This window comes from Bombina bombina, chromosome 1 (genome assembly GCF_027579735.1).
Source record: "Bombina bombina isolate aBomBom1 chromosome 1, aBomBom1.pri, whole genome shotgun sequence".
In the NCBI taxonomy this organism is placed as follows: domain Eukaryota; kingdom Metazoa; phylum Chordata; class Amphibia; order Anura; family Bombinatoridae; genus Bombina; species Bombina bombina.
In genome coordinates this window covers 624,611,488-624,631,793 of record NC_069499.1, presented here as the reverse complement: position 1 = coordinate 624,631,793, position 20,306 = coordinate 624,611,488, and the positions used below count along the sequence as shown (strand labels likewise).

Sequence of the window (20,306 nt, the reverse complement as noted above, 5' to 3'; positions counted from 1 at the left end):
TTTGTTTTCTGCAGATATTCTGTGGCCCTCCTGAGGAAAACTCTACTCCTCCTGCTCCTCCACCTAGAATAAGCCCCCGTACTCACAAACCCATCACCATCTCCAAACGCCCAGCTAGAGTCAGAGGAACACTACAGCATGGACTGAGCGAAGGGGAAGGTAACATGCTCTGCATTATCCTGACTTCCCCAACATTACTGTTCCAATATTAAAGGACCATTAAACTTGACATTTCAACAATGTATAAAAAGTTTTATTATTGCAAGTGAAACATTATTGCAATATACATTCATTATTTATTTTGCTGCCTTTTGCTGTAAAATACATCTAAAATATGTGCTTGTTTTACTCTTCTCCCAGGAAGGGTTGGGTTAATACTTTTAGGCAATTTATGTAAGCTTTTGTTTACGTAACCCTCCCCCATAAAATTCACAGAAGTCACATGTTTGTATCTGTTTTAGATCAACAATTACGATAGCAGGACCATTCTTTGCAATAGCAACTAAGTAAACCACCTTAAGGGAAGAGATAAGGTCAGGCTTCCCCAGTCTCTCAACTGCACATGTGCGAACAGAGTTTGTGGTATATCTGAATATTACCTTTTGATTGGTTAGCAAGTATTCTTTTGTTCTGGGGGGACCGGGAAATCAGTGAAATGAATAAACATAAAACAATATACTCATTTGACAAAGTAAAGCTGCCATTTTCATTGCAAAATTATTCTCAGATATGAAGGTTCTAAATCATTTAGTTTACAATTTGTGTTTAGTGATCCTTTAAATAAAAGGTGCAGAAATAAGCTTTCTCAAGTGAGTGCTAGCTTAGAAGTCTGTATAGATGCTCAGCATTTTTTTTTTCAGACTCTACAGGAGACTGTAAATGTAAAGAGTTACGTTGTTCATCAAATTAGCACATCATAGCCCTATATTTTATTTGTTGCCCTTAAAGAGGATTAGATTAGGTTGTCGGTCACAGTGTTAGGGACAAGACGTTGTGCTATGTAAGGGATCTAGGCATGTGCTGACAGCAAAACTATAAAGGTGTCAGTTAAAGGTTGACAGCAGATAAAACATTTTCAGAAACAGGTAACAAAAATGAATAAATGACACATACAATTAGGAGCTGAATAGTAGCTAGAAGAGAAATAGAATGTCTATGATTATTAATGTCAGAGTAGAAATAGAGCTTTTATTAAGCACTACTTATCAGGTGGAACAAGTAGAAGGAGAATTTTATCTGCATTATTTTTATCGTTAATCGTTTTATTCTGGTGTTCTATTCCTTTCTAGTGGTAAACATTAAAAGTAGGGATGGGCGAATGTGTTTATATCCGAATTCGAATGTTAGAACGAATGTTATTGTAGAAATTCAATTTACATAATAGAATGTTGATAAGAATGAATGTTCTTAAAAATTCGATTATCGAATGTTATTTACAGTTTTCGAATATCACATTCGAATTCGAATATCACATTCGAATTCGAATATCACATTTATAAAACTCAATTTTAGATTAGAAACACTATTTCAAATTCGAATGTGACATTCGAATTTAAATGTAGCATTCGAATTCGAATATTACATTTATTAAACACAGTTGTAGACTAGAAATACTATTTCAAATTTGAATGTCACATTCGAATTCGAATGTCACATTTGAATTTGAATATTACATTTCGAAATTGAATGAATACATAGCTAAACATTCTATTATTCGAACGGATATTTTCGAATTTTATTGAAGAATTTGAAAACGAAATTTCAAAAATAGAATGTTAAAATGTTATATAAACATTCGAAATTCGATAAGAACGAATGTATCAAAATTCGTTTTAAATTTCGAGTTTTTAGAAACATTCGCCCATCCCTAATTAAAAGATGCACTTCTATAAGGCTCTGTCATTGTGATCAAATTCATTTGAATATTTAATACATTTTACATATATTTGTATTAAAATAAATTCATAGTTGATGGTTTGTTTGTTTTTTTTTAGTAATTATTGACACTAAACTTTTCATTATTTCATTTTTTTTGGGGGGAGGGAGGGGGATCAGTAACTCAAATTCAATCATGGCCGGCCCAGGTGTGGCATCAAATCACTTTCCTTAATGTAGTACTTTAGAAAGCTGGACATTCTAGGGATATCAAAGCGCAAAAAAGAAAATGCCCTAATATGTCAGAGCATTTTATTATTGCATTATCGCTTGCAAAGGGATAGTTAGTCCGCTCCAGAGCAGCAATACACTACCGTGAGCTAGCTGAACACATCTGGTGAGCCAATGACACAAGGCAAATATGTGTAGCCACCAATTACCAGATAGCTTTTCCATTAGTGCATGATATGTTTATATGTATTAACAAAGGATACCAACAGAACAAAGTTAATCTGAAAATAGAAGTTAATTTAAAAGGAACTTAAAATTGCATGACCTAGCAGAATCATCTCTTTAAGCAAAAATAGAAATTGAGTGCATGGAAGTGTTTTTTAAGAAATATTAGCCATGATATCTAGTTGTTTTTGTTTTTTTCCAAAATAGGTAAAACACCATTTTACCTGGGGAAAAATAATAATTATATATATATATATATATATATATATATATATATATATATATATATATATATATATATATATATATATATATATATATATATATATATATATATAAATACATATACATATAAACTTACGTAACTAATTAAGCAATTTGTTTTTACTGTAAATATTTTAATATCAATTAAATATGGGGCAATGATCTGTTTTTATTGAGTGACTAAGCAAGTTGGCACAGTGTCTGCTCTGTGTGCCAGCTGTAAGATGTTTTTATGGTAAGGTTGGATGCCACAGTCAGCCTGGCACCCACCAGTTAATGAGTACAGTTTTGGGTGTGCCACCACGCCCCTCTGCCTCTCACCCTTTGAGGCACATGTGTGCATCACAGTTGCCGGAGGGCCTTCAGCCTGAGTGAATTAAACTAATTACCTTTTTTTTTAGATTTTATAGCTGGCGTCTCTAGGTTTCAGTGTGAGGATCTGTCAGTCTCTGCTGGAGGGAGCTGGAAGGAGGACCTGGGTAGGGCAGTAAAATACTACATTTTTGCTATAACAGGGTCTTAGATGAATGCCCACTGCATTACACTATAGCTTTTTACCTTGTGTTTATAGGAATCAGTGTTTGGAGAAATATTTCATATTTGGAAGAAATTTTATCAGGAACTTAAAGGGACATTAAACACTAACGGCTAGATTTAGAGTTCTGCGGCCAAAGGGGTGCGTTAGCTACGCGTGCTTTTTCCCCCCTCGCACCTTTTAAATACCGCTGGTATTTAGAGTTCACAGAAGGGCTGCGTTAGGCTCCAAAAAAAGGAGCGTAGAGCATATTTACTGCCACTGCAACTCTAGATACCAGCGTTGCTTACGGACGCGGCCAGCTTCAAAAACGTGCTCGTGCACGATTCCCCCATAGGAAACAATGGGACAGTTTGAGCTGAAAAAAAACCTAACACCTGCAAAAAAGCAGCGTTCAGCTCCTAACGCAGCCTCATTGTTTCCTATGGGGAAACACTTCCTATGTCTGCACCTAACACTCTAACATGTACCCCGAGTCTAAACACCCCTAAGCTTACACTTATTAACCCCTAATCTGCCGCCCCCGCTATCGCTGACACCTGCATATTTTTTTAACCCCTAATCTGCCGCTCTGTACGCCGCCGCAACCTACGTTATCCCTATGAACCCCTAATCTGCTGTCCCTAACACCGCCGACCCCTATATTATATTTATTAACCCCTAATCTGCCGCCCCCAACGTCGCCTCCACCTACCTACAATAATTAACCCCTAATCTGCCGACCGGATCTCACTGCTACTCTAATAAATGTATTAACCCCTATTAACGAAATAAATTAACTCTTATTAAATAAATTATTCCTATTTAAAGCTAAATACTTACCTGTAAAATAAACCCTAATATAGCTACAATATAAATTATAATTATATTGTAGCTATTTTAGGATTAATATTTATTTTACAGGCAACTTTGTATTTATTTTAACTAGGTACAATAGCTATTAAATAGTTAATAACTATTTAATAGCTACCTAGATAAAATAATTACAAAATTACCTGTAAAATAAATTCTAACCTAAGTTACAATTAAACCTAACACTACACTATCAATAAATAAATTAAATAAATACCTACAATTATCTACAATTAAACCTAACACTACACTATCAATAAATTAATTAAATACAATACCTACAAATAAATACAATGAAATAAACTAACTAAAGTACAAAAAATAAAAAAGAACTAAGTTACAAAAAATAAAAAAATATTTCAACAATGTTAAACTAATTACACCTACTCTAAGCCCCCTAATAAAATAACAAAGCCCCCCAAAATAAAAAAATGCCCTACCCTATTCTAAAATTAAAATAGAAAAGCTCTTTTACCTTACCAGCCCTGAAAAGGGCCCTTTGCGGGGCATGCCCCAAAGAATTCAGCTCTTTTGCCTGTAAAAAAAAAATACAATATCCCCCCCCAACATTACAACCCACATACCCCTAATCTAACCCAAACCCCCCTTAAATAAACCTAACACTAAGCCCCTTAAGATCTTCCTACCTTATCTTCACCACGCCGGGTTCACCGATCGATCCAGAAGAGCTCCTCCGATGTCTTGATCCAAGCCCAAGCGGGGGGCTGAAGATGTCCATGATCCGACTGAAGTTTTCATCCAAGCGGGAGCTGAAGAGGTCCATGATTGGGCTGAAGTCTTCATCCAAGCGGGAGCTGAAGAGGTCCATGATCGGGCTGAAGTCTTCTATCAAGCGGCATCTTCAATCTTCTTTCTTCCAGATCCATGTTCATCCCGCCGACGCGGAACATCCATCTTCACCGACGACTTTCCGACGAATGACGGTTCCTTTAAGGGACGTCATCCAAGATGACGTCCCTCGAATTCCGATTGGCTGATAGGATTCTATCAGCCAATTGGAATTAAGGTAGGAAAATTCTGATTGGCTGATGGAATCAGCCAATCAGAATCAAGTTCAATTCGATTGGCTTATCCGATGAGCTAATCAGATTGAGCTCGCATTCTATTGGCTGTTCCGATCAGCCAATAGAATGCAAGCTCAATCTGATTGGCTGATTCCATCAGCCAATCAGAATTTTCCTACCTTAATTCCGATTGGCTGATAGAATCCTATCAGCCAATCGGAATTCGAGGGACGTCATCTTGGATGACGTCCCTTAAAGGAACCGTCATTCGTCGGGAAGTCGTCGGTGAAGATGGATGTTCCGCGTCGGTGGGATGAACATGGATCCGGAAGAAAGAAGATTGAAGATGCCGCTTGATAGAAGACTTCAGCCCGATCATTGACCTCTTCAGCTCCCGCTTGGATGAAGATTTCAGCCCGATCATGGACCTCTTCAGCTCCCGCTTGGATGAAGACTTCATTCGGATCATGGACATCTTCAGCCCCCCGCTTGGGCTTGGATCAAGACATCGGAGGAGCTCTTCTGGATCTATCAGTGAACCCGGCGTGGTGAAGATAAGGTAGGAAGATCTTCAGGGGCTCAGTGTTAGGTTTATTTAAGGGGGGTTTGGGTTAGATTAGGGGTATGTGGGTGGTGGGTTGTAATGTTGGGGGGGGTATTGTATGTTTGTTTTTTTTACAGGCAAAAGAGCTGAATTCTTTGGGGCATGCCCCGCAAAGGGCCCTTTTCAGGGCTGGTAAGGTAAAAGAGCTTTTCTATTTTAATTTTAGAATAGGGTAGGGCATTTTTTTATTTTGGGGGGCGTTTTATTATTTTATTAGGGGGCTTAGAATAGGTGTAATTAGTTTAAAATTGTTGTAATATTTTTCTAATGTTTGTAAATATTTTTTTATTTTTTGTAACTTAGTTCTTTTTTATTTTTTGTACTTTAGTTAGTTTATTTAATTGTAGTTATTTGTAGGTATTGTATTTAATTAATTTATTGAAAGTGTAGTGTTAGGTTTAATTGTAGATAATTGTAGGTATTTTATTTAATTTATTTATTGATAGTGTAGTGTTAGGTTTAATTGTAACTTAGGTTAGGATTTATTTTACAGGTAATTTTGTAATTATTTTAACTAGGTAACTATTAAATAGTTATTAACTATTTAATAGCTATTGTACCTGGTTAAAATAATTACAAAGTTGCCTGTAAAATAAATATTAATCCTAAAATAGCTATAATATAATAATAATTTATATTGTAGCTATATTAGGGTTTATTTTACAGGTAAGTATTTAGCTTTAAATAGGAATAATTTATTTAATAAGAGTTGATTTATTTCGTTAGATAAAAATTATATTTAACTTAGGGGGGTGTTAGGGTTAGAATTAGCTTTAGGGGTTAAAAAATTTATTAGAGTAGCGGTGAGCTCCGGTCGGCAGATTAGGGGTTAATGCTTGAAGTTAGGTGTCGGCGATGTTAGGGAGGGCAGATTAGGGGTTAATACTATTTATTATAGGGTTATTGAGGCGGGAGTGAGGCGGATTAGGGGTTAATACATTTATTATAGTAGCGGTGAGGTGCGGTCGGCAGATTAGGGGTTAATAAGTGTAGTTAGGTGGCGGCGACGTTGGGGGCGGCAGATTAGGGGTTAATAAATTTTATGTAGGTGTCGGCGGTATTAGGGGCAGCAGATTAGGGGTACATAGGGATAACGTATGTGGCGGCGGTGTATGGAGCGGCGATGTGGGGCGATTAGGGGTTAAAAAATTTTAATAGAGTGGCGGCGATGTGGGGGTCCTCGGTTTAGGGGTACATAGGTAGTTTATGGGTGTTAGTGTACTTTAGAGCACAGTAGTTAAGAGCTTTATAAACCGGCGTTAGCCCAGAAAGCTCTTAACTACTGACTTTTTTCTGCGGCTGGAGTTTTGTCGTTAGATTTCTAACGCTCACTTCAGCCACGACTCTAAATACCGGCGTTAGAAAGATCCCATTGAAAAGATAGGATACGCAAATGGCGTAGGGGGATCTGCGGTATGGAAAAGTCGCGGCTGCAAAGTGAGCGTTAGACCCTTTCCTGACTGACTCCAAATACCAGCGGGCGGTAAAAACCAGCGTTAGGAGCTCTTAACGCTGGTTTTGACGGCTACCGCCAAACTCTAAATCTAGGCCTAAATAAATGCTAGATAGAATGATGCATTCAAATAAAAGATTAGTCTGAGAATAACATGTAGATGTATTTTTTCAGAATGGAAGGCGTTGCTGGCGATAAATTCCAGCCAGCATTGGCACCAACATTGGCGATGTATAGTAAATTATCCCTTTAGAATATATTACACAGAGCCTAATAACTATACCTATGTACCCCTGAACCAACAAAACCCACCACCGCAAACTAACTCTACACTACTTAACCTCTAAACCGCCAATAGCCCACCGCAATAAACCTTCTACCCTACTAACCCCAAACCACCAATAGCCCAACACATTATCCCCCTACTATACTTAAGCCCTTCACCGCCACAACCCCCTAATTTATTAATCCCTACACCACCACAACCCCCCAGCGCAATAAGCCCCCTAACCTATTAACCCCTACACCTCTACAACCTCCTAATCTATTAAACTACTCCTACACTACTTCTGCCTAACCCCCCCCACACCTCTAAGCTAACACCCCCTAAGATACAAAAAAATTATAAACACTAAGGGCCAGATTACAAGTGGAGCACAAATATCGCTTTTGTGGAAATCTATTTTTGCGTTTCACTGAGTAATTAGCATGCGCTGGTATTACAAGTTATCAGCAATGCAAACACGAGGTGGTATTACAAGTTATCAGCAATGCAAACGCGAGGTGGTATTACAAGTTATCAGCAATGCAAACGCAAGGTGGTATTACAAGTTATTATTCTGGGAAGCATTGCACTCATGAGAGGGCGCTTCTATAGACACCTATGGGAGCCTCGTTCTCATGCCAGCATGACAACCTCGCACAGTGAAGGCAGCAAAGTGTTAATTTATATGTATATAAACATATACATATATATTTATGTGTTAATATGTGTATAGGAATTGGGAGGGTTGTGTTATAGGGGGCTTTGAGATTTGTGTAGGAGTTGGAGGTTGTGTTATATGGAGATTTGTATACAATTTAGAAATTGTATAATAGGGAGGAATTGAGGGTGTGTGTTATAAGGAAGTTTATGTAGGAATCAAGGGGAGAGTTATAAATAGTATATTATTGTATAGGAATTGAGGGGTTGTGTTAGAGGGAGGTTTGTATAGGAATTAAGGGGTTGTGTTATAGGGAGGTTTGTAAATGCATTTAGGGGTTTGTTACAGGGATATTTGAATAGGAATTTAGAAGGGGTGTTATAAAGAGGTGGTGTAGTAATTCAGGGGTGTGTTATAAAGAGGTGGTTTGGGAATTTAGGGACGTTTGAAAGGAGGATTTGCAGTAACAGTGGATACTTGTTATACAGACTTACTATAAGAATATCAGCAAATATTGCAGGACCATGTTGTTGCCATCTGGTTGCTGGAGAAGAAGGCTGTACTAGCTGGGTCTTCATATTCTGCAGACTCTTGGTGCTGCCTGAGAACCTGTTACATGTTTGCTGCTTACAGCTACCACTTGATCCTTTGCTTCACCTTAATGCTTGTGCCCTGCTGCCAAGAGAGTAAAACCTCTTCCTGAATAGACTGTCATAATGCAAAGATTCATATGCTGACACTGCAAGTAACTGCTGCAATAGCATTTCACATACAACACCATAACATTTACCATTGTTATTTGCATAACAACTTTATGACAAGGACGTGTATGAAGAGCAGGGGAATAAAGTATGATTCAGTTATCTATGAGCATTGGGTATCTTGTTTCAGTTTGTGACTTTTGTCACAGTTTTGTATTTGAATGCGTTTATGTTTGCATAGATATTATTGAACAGTCATACTGAATTCACTACACTCAGTACTACATCTCATTGCATACATGATGTTAGTGGTAGATTTACAAATTGAGCATTCATGATCCTATGTTGTGCTTTCCTTCTGTAGAAGACAGTTTTATCCAGACAATGAATGGCTCCATTGCAAATCACAACGACCCACCCCTTCCACTTCAAAGGAAGAAGGTGCCAGCTGTTGGACTTCGACTGGGGAATGGGGACATTAAGGAACAGCAAGAAAACACAAGCTCTGAGGTTGATGTGGCTAAGATGATCTCAAGGATGCAGGATAATAATGCAAAGACCCCCACAAAGCACATGAATGGGGAGCTCTCTGTACCCTCCCCAGTCACCAGGCCATCTCCCGTGTATGTCAAACGCGTTGTGTCTCGCCCATTAGCTTCACGAGACGGTAGGTGCAAGACGGTCATCTGACATCATGATCAAAGCAATTCCATAGATTTTTTACCTTTACCCACTGGTTAACATAATGCTTTAGATTTAAAATAATACATAGTATCAAGTAGGTTGTTAAATGGACATTAACATTGAAACAAATCTATTATATCAATTATTTGAAAGAGCCGCAATATTACATTATTTAGTAACAGTAAATGCATGTTTGCGCACAACTCGTCCAAGTTGCTCACAGGCTGATAAGGGCGCCTTCCTGAGCTCTGTTTATAGACAGACGCATGCCTCAACCAGTATAAAAACAAATGTATTATTATTCAGGATTCAATATGTTGTCTTTTTTTATTATTCCTTAGGTGAATTAGATAACATCAACAAAGCGCGCTCCCCAGGAGAGAGACCACTTATCTCCCGCCCACCGATGAGGCCTCCAGACCCACCAAACAGAGCATCTCTAGTCCAGAAATCTGAGCCAAGACCAGAGATTCTCTCAGATGGAAAGGAACAAATATCTTCATCAGTGTAAGTTTTACCAGGCTTTTCTTTATTTTTGCCCTTCTCTCCCTGTGAACATATATGTTTGAAAATGTTTTACAAGTATTTTAATAAAGTTTTTTTTTTCCATCTTTTCATTTTAATAAATTGTTTGTTTGTTTTTTTGTGGTGTTTTTTGGTGTTATTTTACCCCTAAATTTTGTTTTCTGCACTTGGCAGTAAAAGGGTTAAACATAAAGTGTCCAGGTTAATACCCTGGGGTGTTTCTACAAATATTTACATTTGTGTAACAATTGGGTGACCGCTATTTAGCTTAAAGTCCAAGCAGAGCAAATTTTAGCGTTAAACCAATAATTCAATCTTTGTAATATTTGGCCTATATTTGCTATGAATTACTTGGAAACATAGACATATGGGACGTGTATAATATGTATGGTGCACTTAAAGGGATACTAAACCCACAAAAAATATTTTTCATGATTTAAAAAGAGCATGCAATTTTAAACAACTTTCCAATTTACTTCTATTCTCTAATTTGCTTCATTCTCTTGATATCCTTTGTCAAAAACATATCTAAATAGGCTCAGTAGCTGCTGATTGGTGGCGGCACATAGATGCCTCTTGTGATTGGCTCACCCGTGTGCATTGTTATTTCTCCAACAAAGGATATATGAAGAATGAAGCAAATTAAATAATAGAATTAACTTGGAATGATGTTTAAAATTGCATGCTCTTACTAAATCATGAAAGAAAAAATTTGGGTTTCATGTCCCTTTAACAAGAGAGCGGATAATTATGTTAAAACCAATACTGACCAATTATGGAAACTGGGAAAACCTCTGTCTTTAAGGGGTTAATAATTCTAAAAATACTCATTCGATTTTCTGCTTTTCCATTTAATACTGAAAGTCAGGTGAACATAAACTTTTTTTTCAGAAATTTTAGTTTTGGTATTTTTCTTATGTGAAATGTGCTTTTATCTGCTCAGTGATAATTTGTATACAGGGATTTTATTAATTTATTAAGATATATGGAAGCAAATGAACCTTTACTATTTTGGGGGGTTTAATCTCAAACTGTGTTTGATGTGCTTTGTATTATTTTTTTAATAGCTAGGGTAATATACAGTAAATCAGAAGGTTATGATGTTTTAAAGGGATACTGAACCCAACTTTTTTCTTTCATGATTCAGATAGAGCATACAATTTTAATAAACTTTCTAAATTTCTCCTACTATGAATTTGTCTTCGTTCTCTTGCTATCTTTCTTCTTTAAAAAACAGAAATTGAAATCTTAGGAGCCAGCCCATTTTAGGTTCAGCACCCTGGATAGTGCTTGCCTATTGGTGGCTACATTTAGCAAACCAATAAACAAGGATAACCCAGGTTCTGAACCAAAAATGGTCTGGCTCTTAAGCTTTATATTCCTGCTTTTTAAATAAAGATAGCAAGAGAACGAAGACATATTGATAATAGGAGTAAATTAGAAAGTTGTTTAAAATTGCATGCTCTGTCTGAATCAAGAAAGAAAAAAAATTGGGTTTAGTTTCCTTTTAAGTAAAATAATTTCTTTGGAATGAGTTTATCTAGTATGATCACTGAAAATGTCTTTATCATTCAAAAACAACTCTAATCTTGATCAGCAGAATTCATTTTAGAAAGTGGTGTAATTTAAGTAATATATAACTCTGGCTTTATAAGTTAATTTACATATTTTTATTGTGTACTATAATATTACAGTATTAGTGATTTTTTTGTATATTCATTGCTTTCAAAACAGAACATAAAGATATTCACAATTAGAAGACAAGCAATTGGGATTTTTATTTTGTATTTTAATGAAAGTCTTTATAAGCCTAAATATATTAACTCTCTTTTTTTAAATCCATTAAGAGGCCCAAATGGTCATTTTCTTAGTTAAATTTTCACAACAGCAAAAGAATTATAAGTTAATTAATACCGTAATTTTATTAGCTAGGAATGTGATCCTGACATCTTGGAAACTCTCCCACCTACCTCCGTTCATAAAATTTAAAAAAGAAGTATTGAAACAATGGTGGTGGAACAATATGCAATATCTAAGTACAATGAGACCCACATAAAGAGATTCCTAGATAAATGGGGTGTAGTAATATTGTCACTTCCTCCACTGGCACAGCAGCAATTAATTAAGCCTCTTAGCCAATCGGCTTACATTCTTGAATTGATTAACGCGGGCAGATACCCAGCATGTTGGGCCGATTAGAGAGAGAGCAGAGAGGGTTGGGGGGCACTGTAGATTCTTTTCCTCGGTTTCTTCTTTTTTTTTTTTTTTTTTTTTTTCTCGTCCTCTCCCTCTACCCTTCTTCACTCCCGTTCCCCCCTCGTATTGACACCATTAAAAAGTATGTTTAACCTGTTCTAGGACAGGTATACATGTATTTACATCCTTACAGAGATTAGTCTCATACATTCTACAGGAAAATTCAAAAATTACGTGATACATAGCCTATATTTTTCTGCCACATATTACTAATACAGAGACCCTAGGGACACTATTGTATCTGCTATATTTAAGTTTTGTCTTTTTTCTCGTTTAAAAATGATTGTTGTTAGCTTAAATGCTTTAAGATTTGATAATACTTGTCTCATCTCTGTAAAGAACATTCTTTGTATCCCTGCCACAGAGTTTGTAATAAGATGACTGTGTGTACGTTAATAATAAATAAACACTTTAAAAAAAAAAAAAAAAAAAAAAAAAGAGGCACCCACATGTATGAGTCTTGACATGGTCAGAGTATGGAGAAAATCACATACTGATTTTTTTGAAGAAATGCGACAGAATCTATTTATTTTCTGATACTATATACTGTACTTTTTTTTTCTTTTTTCTACAGAGTGGCGTCACGCACAAAATTTTTTGAGAAGGCATCAAGGCCAAGGGGAAGGTGAGAAGACTATTTTGCATTTTTTTTATTGTACAATTTGTTTTTTACCTTTTCCTATTGCTGCCTATTTAAATAAAACAGTGTCTATTAGTCCAATCACCTTCATATACAAAACTATTGAACCATTCAGAATAGAATAGTTGGCTGCAAACCCCAAGCTGATTTCCTCAGATAAATTCCTTTGGTCTCTCTTCTCTTTCCATTGTGTGGTCGGGCTGGTTCTTTTATACATTAAATAAATAATTATCTTCTTGGAGAACAGTAATATTAAATAGGGTAATGGCATCTATAGAAACAATGAGCATTCACCAACGTCCCTCTCCAGCTTTACCATTTCCTATATAATTCTATGCAGCGATGAATGGTATATCAGCTGTATAAAATCACACAGGAACTAGGGAAACTGGTAATTTGGTGATTTTTCCTGGCGTCCCTTTAAAAACTTAGAAGCGGGCATTGTGAAAGTTTTATATATTCACAGATCTGTTCTTTCCATTTTCTCGAGTATGAGCTCAAATTGGTGACAATTTTCTAAAAATGTGTGTGTGTGTGTGTATATATATTATAAAAAAAATATTTATTTTTTTCATAAGCATGGTACTTTTGTTTAAATATAATGATTTTTATAAATTCTGAATACAATATATGAAAGGTAGTAAAAATATAGTATTAAGTATTACAATTGCAGCCACTGTAGTACGGAAGCAAAATTAGTTTTGAGCGCCACCTGGAGCACGATTGGTTCACAACTCCTGGTTTATATCTTTGTTTAAATGAGCATTTGCTTATGTTCTGGTCTGATTCTACCTGCTTTTAGGATGCTTATGTCTATAACTATTATATTTATGTATAAACTAAAGACCTGGCTACAATTACTACTAGATAATGTCTGTAAAATGCATTGTACTACAGAGTCCATTTAAATGCATTGCAACCAATATTGAGGTTAACAAACAATCGTTTTTCCTGTACAGAGATTTGCCTACTTCATGACAGTGTACTTAGGCTTAGATTACCAATATATTGGCCATTTTCTATTAAAATTAATAATTGACATTCAGCTAGATTACGAGTTTTGCGTTATGAGTGAAAAAGCATAGTTATGCTTCATAACGCTGCTTTTCTCTAACGGCGCTATTACAAGTCTTGCAGGTATAGGTGTACCGCACACCTTTTTGGTCATCGCGCAACGTCAGTACCGCACTTTTTAAAAAAATCCTTTTTCAATGGGACTTCCATAGCTCCAGTATTACAAGTTTGCCTGGGAGGCCAAAAAGTGAGCGGTACACCCTATACTGACAAGATTCGTACATCTAAAGTCAATAGTTATGAGTTTTACGTTACAAATCTGTAGCATAAAACTCATAACTAAAGTGTTACAAAGTACACTAAACACCCATAAACTACCTATTAACCACTAAACCGAGGCAAATTCTAAAATAAAATTATGAACCCCTAATCTGCCGCTCTGGACATTGCCGCCACTATTAAAATGTATTAAAATAAGATACACAGAGGGCAATAGATGCCAAACTGGTACCTATAAGAGGTGCCAAATAGATAAGTGTGAATTATTCACAAGAGTGAAGTGAAAAGATATAAAAGATATATAATTCACAAAATGACAGGTTAGTATCCCTTGATAAAATATACAGTTGGTCAAGTGGACCAAAATATACAATAAACTCTAATGTTCACAAAATCAAAAGCACATATATAGTAAACTCAAGTGTTTACAAAATCAAGAGCACATATATATAATGGAAAGTCCATAAGTATAATGAGGTGTAGAGTCCTGATTATAGAACCTTATCCAATATCAAGACAGAGTCCACGACTTGAGGCAGCTCCTCTGGAGTGTCACGCCACGACACAAAAGATGATGGTCTAAAATAAGAAGGATAGAGGGAGCCACATAGTGCAAATCAGACTGTAGAACCAAATGGTGATATACAAATGATATCCTACTCACGTGATGAGAAGCACAAGTGTGCAGTACAGGCGGACCAGAACCAATCATCCGGTAGACACAGCGGCAAACCTGGAACAGGCGGTATCCTCGTCCCACCAGAGGGAGTCCAGAGATACTCCTGATAGTCACAGTAAATGTTATGCCACGATAGGATGGAGACAGCAGCTCAAAATAGCTCAAAATAAGATACAGCAGCTTAAAAAAGCAGGATGATGGCCTCCAATGGCAGGGGTAGAGCCAGAAAAAGTGCAGCAGCAAAGTGACAATATGAATTGTTTTGTTATAAAAGTAAAAACAACAGCAACGCGTTTCTCAGTGACACAGCACTGTATCCTCAGAAACGCGTTGCTGTTGTATTTACTTTTATAATAAAACAATTCATATTGTCACTTTGCTGCTGATCTTTTTCTGGCTCTAGCCCTGCCATTGGAGGCCACTATCCTGCTTTTTTTAATCTGCTGTATCTTATTTTGAGCTGCTGTATCCAGCCTATCGTGGCCTAACATTTACTGTGACTATCAGGGGTATCTCTGGACTCCCTCTGGTGGGACGAGGATACTGCCTGTTCCAGGTTTGCCGCTGTGTCTACCGGACGACTGATTGGTTCCAGTCTGCCTGTACCGCACACTTGTGCTTCTCATCACGTGAGTAGGATATCATTTGTATATCACCATTTGGTTCTACAGTCTGATTTGCACTATGTGGCACCCTCTATCCTTCTTATTTTAAAATGTATTAACCCCTCTTCCGCCGCTCCCCGACATCGGCACCACTATAATAAACCTATTGACCCCTAAACTGCCACCTTCCCGCATCGCAAACACTACTTAAATATTATAAACACCTAATCTGCCGTCCGCCCACACCGCCGCTATAATTAACCACTAAACCTCAAGCCCCCACAACAAAATATACTAAATTAAACTATTAACCCCATAACCTCTGGCCTCCCACATCACTACATAAATATATTAACCCCTAACATAACCCTAACACCCCCTAACTTAAATATAATTAAAATAGATCTAAATAAACCTTACAATTATTACCTAAATAATTCCTACTTAAAACTAAATACATACTTACCTGTAAAAAAAACCTAAGCTAGCTACAAAATAACTAATAGTTATATTGTAGCTATCTTAGGTTTTATTTTTATTTCACAGGTAAGTTTGTATTTATTTTAACTAGGTAGAATAGTTACTAAATACCTAGCTACTTTGGGGTAATGCCCCGCAAAATGCCCTTTTAAGGGTTATTGGCAGTTTAGTGTAGGCTAGGGGTCTTATTATTTTGGGGGGCTTTTTTATTTTGATAGGTCTATTAGATTAGGAGTAATTTTTTTTTAGATAATTTCGTTTTTTATTTTGTGTAATTTAGTGTTTGTTTGTTTTTTGACATTTAGATAATTGTATTTGATTAATTTAATTTATTTGATTTTATTGTAATATTAGGTTTTAGTGTAAGGCAGGTTAGGTTTTATTTTACAGGTAAATTTGTATTTATTTTAACTAGGTAGTTAGTAAATAGTTAATAACTATTTACTAATTAGTCTACCTAGTTAAAATAAATACAAACTTGCATGTAAAATAAAAATAAACCCTAAGCTAGCTACAATGTAACTATTAGTTATATTGTAGCTAGCTTAGGGTTTATTTTATAGGTAAGTATTTAGTTTTAAATAGGAATAATTTAGTTAATGATAGGAATATTTATTTAGATTTATTTAAATTATATTTAAGTTAGTGGTTGTTAGGTTTAGGGTTAGACTTACAAACTTACCTGTGAAATAAAAATAAAAGCTAATATAGCTAAACTATAACTATTAGTTATTTTGTAGCTATCTTACACCTAGATTACGACTTTTGCGTTAGAGTCTATGCGGTGCTAACAAGCAGTTTTCTCTCACCGCTCACTTACCTGCAGCGCTGGTATTACGAGTTTTCAGAAACCCGTCGTTAAAAGACAAGAAGTGAGCGTTGAGCAAAATTTTGCTCATTACCGCACTCCAATACCAGCGCTGCTTAAGTCAGCGGTGAGCTGGTGTAATGTGCTCGTGCACAATTTCTCCATAGGAATCAACGGGGAGAGCTGGCTGAAAAAAAGTCTAACACCTGCCAAAAAGTAGAGTAAAACTCCTTAACGCAGCCCCATTGATTCCTATTGGGAAATAAAATGTATGTCTACACCTAACACCCTAACATGAACCCCGAGTCTAAACACCCCATATCTTACATTTATTAACCCATAATCTGCCGCCACCGACATCACAGACACCTATATTATATTTATTAACCCCTAATCTGCCACTCCGGACACCGCCGCGACCTACATTATACTTATGAACCCCTAATCTGCTGCCCCCAATATCGCCGCCACCTACATTATATTTATTAACCCCTAATCTGCTGCCACCTACCTACACTTATTAACCCTTAATCTGCCGCCCCAACGTCGCCGCCACTATAATAAACATATTAACCCCTAAACCGCCACACTGCCGCCTCGCAAACATTAGTTAAATATTATTAACCCCTAATCTGCCGTCCCTAACATCGCCGCCACCTACCTACATTTATTAACCCCTAATCTGCCGCCCCCAACGTCGCCACCACTATATTAAAGTTATTAACCCCTAAACCTAAGTCTAACCCTAAACCTAACACCCGCTAACTTAAATATAATTTAAATAAATCTAAATAAATATTCCTATCATTAACTAAATTATTCCTATTTAAAACTAAATACTTACCTATAAAATAAACCCTAAGCTAGCTACAATATAACTAATAGTTACATTGTAGCTAGCTTAGGGTTTATTTTTATTTTACAGGCAAGTTTGTATTTATTTTAACTAGGTAGAATAGTTACTAAATAGTTATTAACTATTTAATAAGTACCTAGCTAAAATAAATACAAATTTACCTGTAAAATAAAACCTAACCTAAGTTACACTAACACCTAACACTACACTATAATTAAATAAATTAACTAAATTAAATACAATTACCTAAATTAAATTACAGAAATTTAAACTAATTACACCTAATCTAATAGCCCTATTAAAATAAACCCCCCCCCAAAAAAAATTTTTTTTTTAAAAAACCTAGCCTAAACTAAACTACCAATAGCCCTTAAAAGGGCCTTTTGCGGGGGGAATTGCCCCAAAGTAATCAGCTCTTTTACCTGTAAAACAAAAAATACAAACAACCCCCCCAACAGTAAAACCCACCACCCACACAACCAACCCCCCAAATAAAATACTATCTAAAAAACCTAAGCTCCCCATTGCCCTGAAAAGGGCATTTGGATTGGCATTGCCCTTAAAAGGGCAGTTAGCTCTTTTGCAGCCCAAACGCTAATCTAAAAAATAAAACCCACCCAATACACCCTTAAAAAAACCAAACACTAACCCCCTGAAGATCGACTTACCGGGAGACATCTTCATCCAAGCCGGGCGAAGTGGTCCTCCAGACGGGCAGAAGTCTTCATCCAAGCCGGGCAAAGTGGTCCTCTAGACGGGCAGACGTCTTCATCCAAGCCGGGCAGAAGTGGTCCTCCAGACAGGCAGATGTCTTCAGTCAGACGGCATCTTCTATCTTCATCCATCCAGTGCGGAGCAGGTCCATCTTCAAGACATCCGACATGGAGCATCCTCTTCTGGCGACGACTAAAACATAATGAAGGTACCTTTAAGTGACATCATCCAAGATGGCGTCCTTTAGAATCCTATTGGCTGCTTGCATCAGCCAGAAGGATTTTTTCTACCTTAATTCCCATTGGCTGATAGAATTCTGTCAGCCAATCGGAATCTAAGGGACGCCATCTTGGATGACGTCACTAAAGGTACCTTCATTCTATTTTAGTCGTCACCAGAAGAGGATGCTCCCCCGCATCAAATGTCTTGAAGATGGACCGGTGCCGGATGGATGAAGATAGATGGTGCCGTCTGGAGGACCACTTCTCCCCGGGCTTGGATGAAGACTTCTGCCCATGTGGAGGACCACTTCGCCCGGCTTGGATGAAGACGTCTCCCGGTAAGTCGATCTTCAGGGGATTAGTGTTAGGTTTTTTTAAGGGTGTATTGGGTGGGTTTTATTTTTTAGATTAGGGTTTGGGTGGCAAAAGTGCTAACTGCCCTTTTAAGGGCAATGCCCATCCAAATGCCCATTTCAGGGCAATGGGGAGCTTAGGTTTTTTAGATAGTATTTTATTTGGGGGGTTGGTTGTGTGGGTGGTGGGTTTTATTGTTGGGGGGGTTGTTTGTATTTTTTTACAGGTAAAAGAGCTGATCACTTTGGTGCAATGCCCCGCAAAAGGCCCTATTGGTAGTTTAGTTTAGGCTAGGGTTTTTTTTTTTATTTTGGGGGGCTTTTCTCTTGTTAAGTGTGTTCAGTCCATGGGTCATCCATTACTTATGGGATATATTCTCCTTCCCAACAGGAAGTTGCAAGAGGATCACCCAAGCAGAGCTGCTATATAGCTCCACCCCTCACATGTCATATCCAGTCATTCTCTTGCAAGTCTCAACAAAGGAGGTTGTGAGAGGAGAGAGGAGTAACATTCTTCAATCAAAAGTTTATTATTTTAAAATAGCACCGGAGTGTGCTGTTTGTTCTCTCAGGCAGTATTTAGAAGAAGAATCTGCCTGCGTTTTTTCTATGATCTTAGCAGACGTAACTAAGATCCACTTGCTGTTCTCGCACATTCTGAGGAGTGGGGTATCTTCGGAGAAGGGAATATCATGCGGGGTCCCCCGCAAATGAGGTATGTGCAGTAAAATATTTTCTAGGAATGGAATTGACTATGAAAACACTGATGTTACCCATATGACGTAAGTACAGCCTTTAATGCAGTAGTAGCGACTGGTATCAGGCTGATAAATGTATGCGCAGTTGAGTTATTTTCTAGGGACTAGAATTTAACTTTAAATACTGTTAGTACTGAAATAAATGTATGAGCCTTAACTGCAGTAGAAGCGACTGGTAGCAGGCTTAGTGATAACTTTGCATAACACTGGAAAGTTGTTTTTTAAAAAACGTTTACTGGCATGTTATTCGTTTTGTGAGGTACTTTGGTGATAAATCTTTTTGGGCATGATTTTTTTCCACATGGCTAACGTATATTTCTGCATAGACACCGTTATATCAGGTCTCCCACTGTTGTGATATGAGTGGGAGGGACCTTTTTTTAGCGCCTTGTTGCGCAGTTAAAATTCTAGCACAGTCTTCCTGCTTCTTCCTCTTTAATCCAGGACGTCTCCAGAGAGCTCAGGGGTCTTCAAAATTCATTTTTGAGGGAGGTAATCAGTCACAGCAGACCTGTGACAGTGTGTTTGACTGTGAGAAAAGCGTTAAATCTTAAATTGATTATCCGTTTTGGGTATTGAGGGGTTAATCATCCTTTTGCTAATGGGTGCAATCCTCTGCTAATTTCATACATTTACTGTTTAAAATTGGTTGCTATAACCATATTAGTTCGTTGTTATTTCAACTGTGACAGTTTTTTTGTGTTTTTAAAAGCGCTGCAGCGTTTTTTATATTGCTTGTAAACTTA

General features: G+C 37.0%; 1 protein-coding gene across 2 annotated transcripts in view; it reads left to right on the top strand.

Moving 5' to 3' along the window:
- Window positions 1-20,306, top strand: part of OPHN1 (oligophrenin 1) — a 268,509-nt gene that overhangs the window by 229,481 nt on the left and 18,722 nt on the right. For both annotated transcript variants that reach the window (XM_053699027.1, XM_053699026.1), the window contains exons 20-23: window positions 15-159; window positions 9,053-9,355; window positions 9,714-9,879; window positions 12,728-12,778. In XM_053699027.1, coding sequence (XP_053555002.1) covers window positions 15-159; window positions 9,053-9,355; window positions 9,714-9,879; window positions 12,728-12,778 — 665 coding nt within the window. The remainder of the gene's footprint in view (window positions 1-14; window positions 160-9,052; window positions 9,356-9,713; window positions 9,880-12,727; window positions 12,779-20,306) is intronic.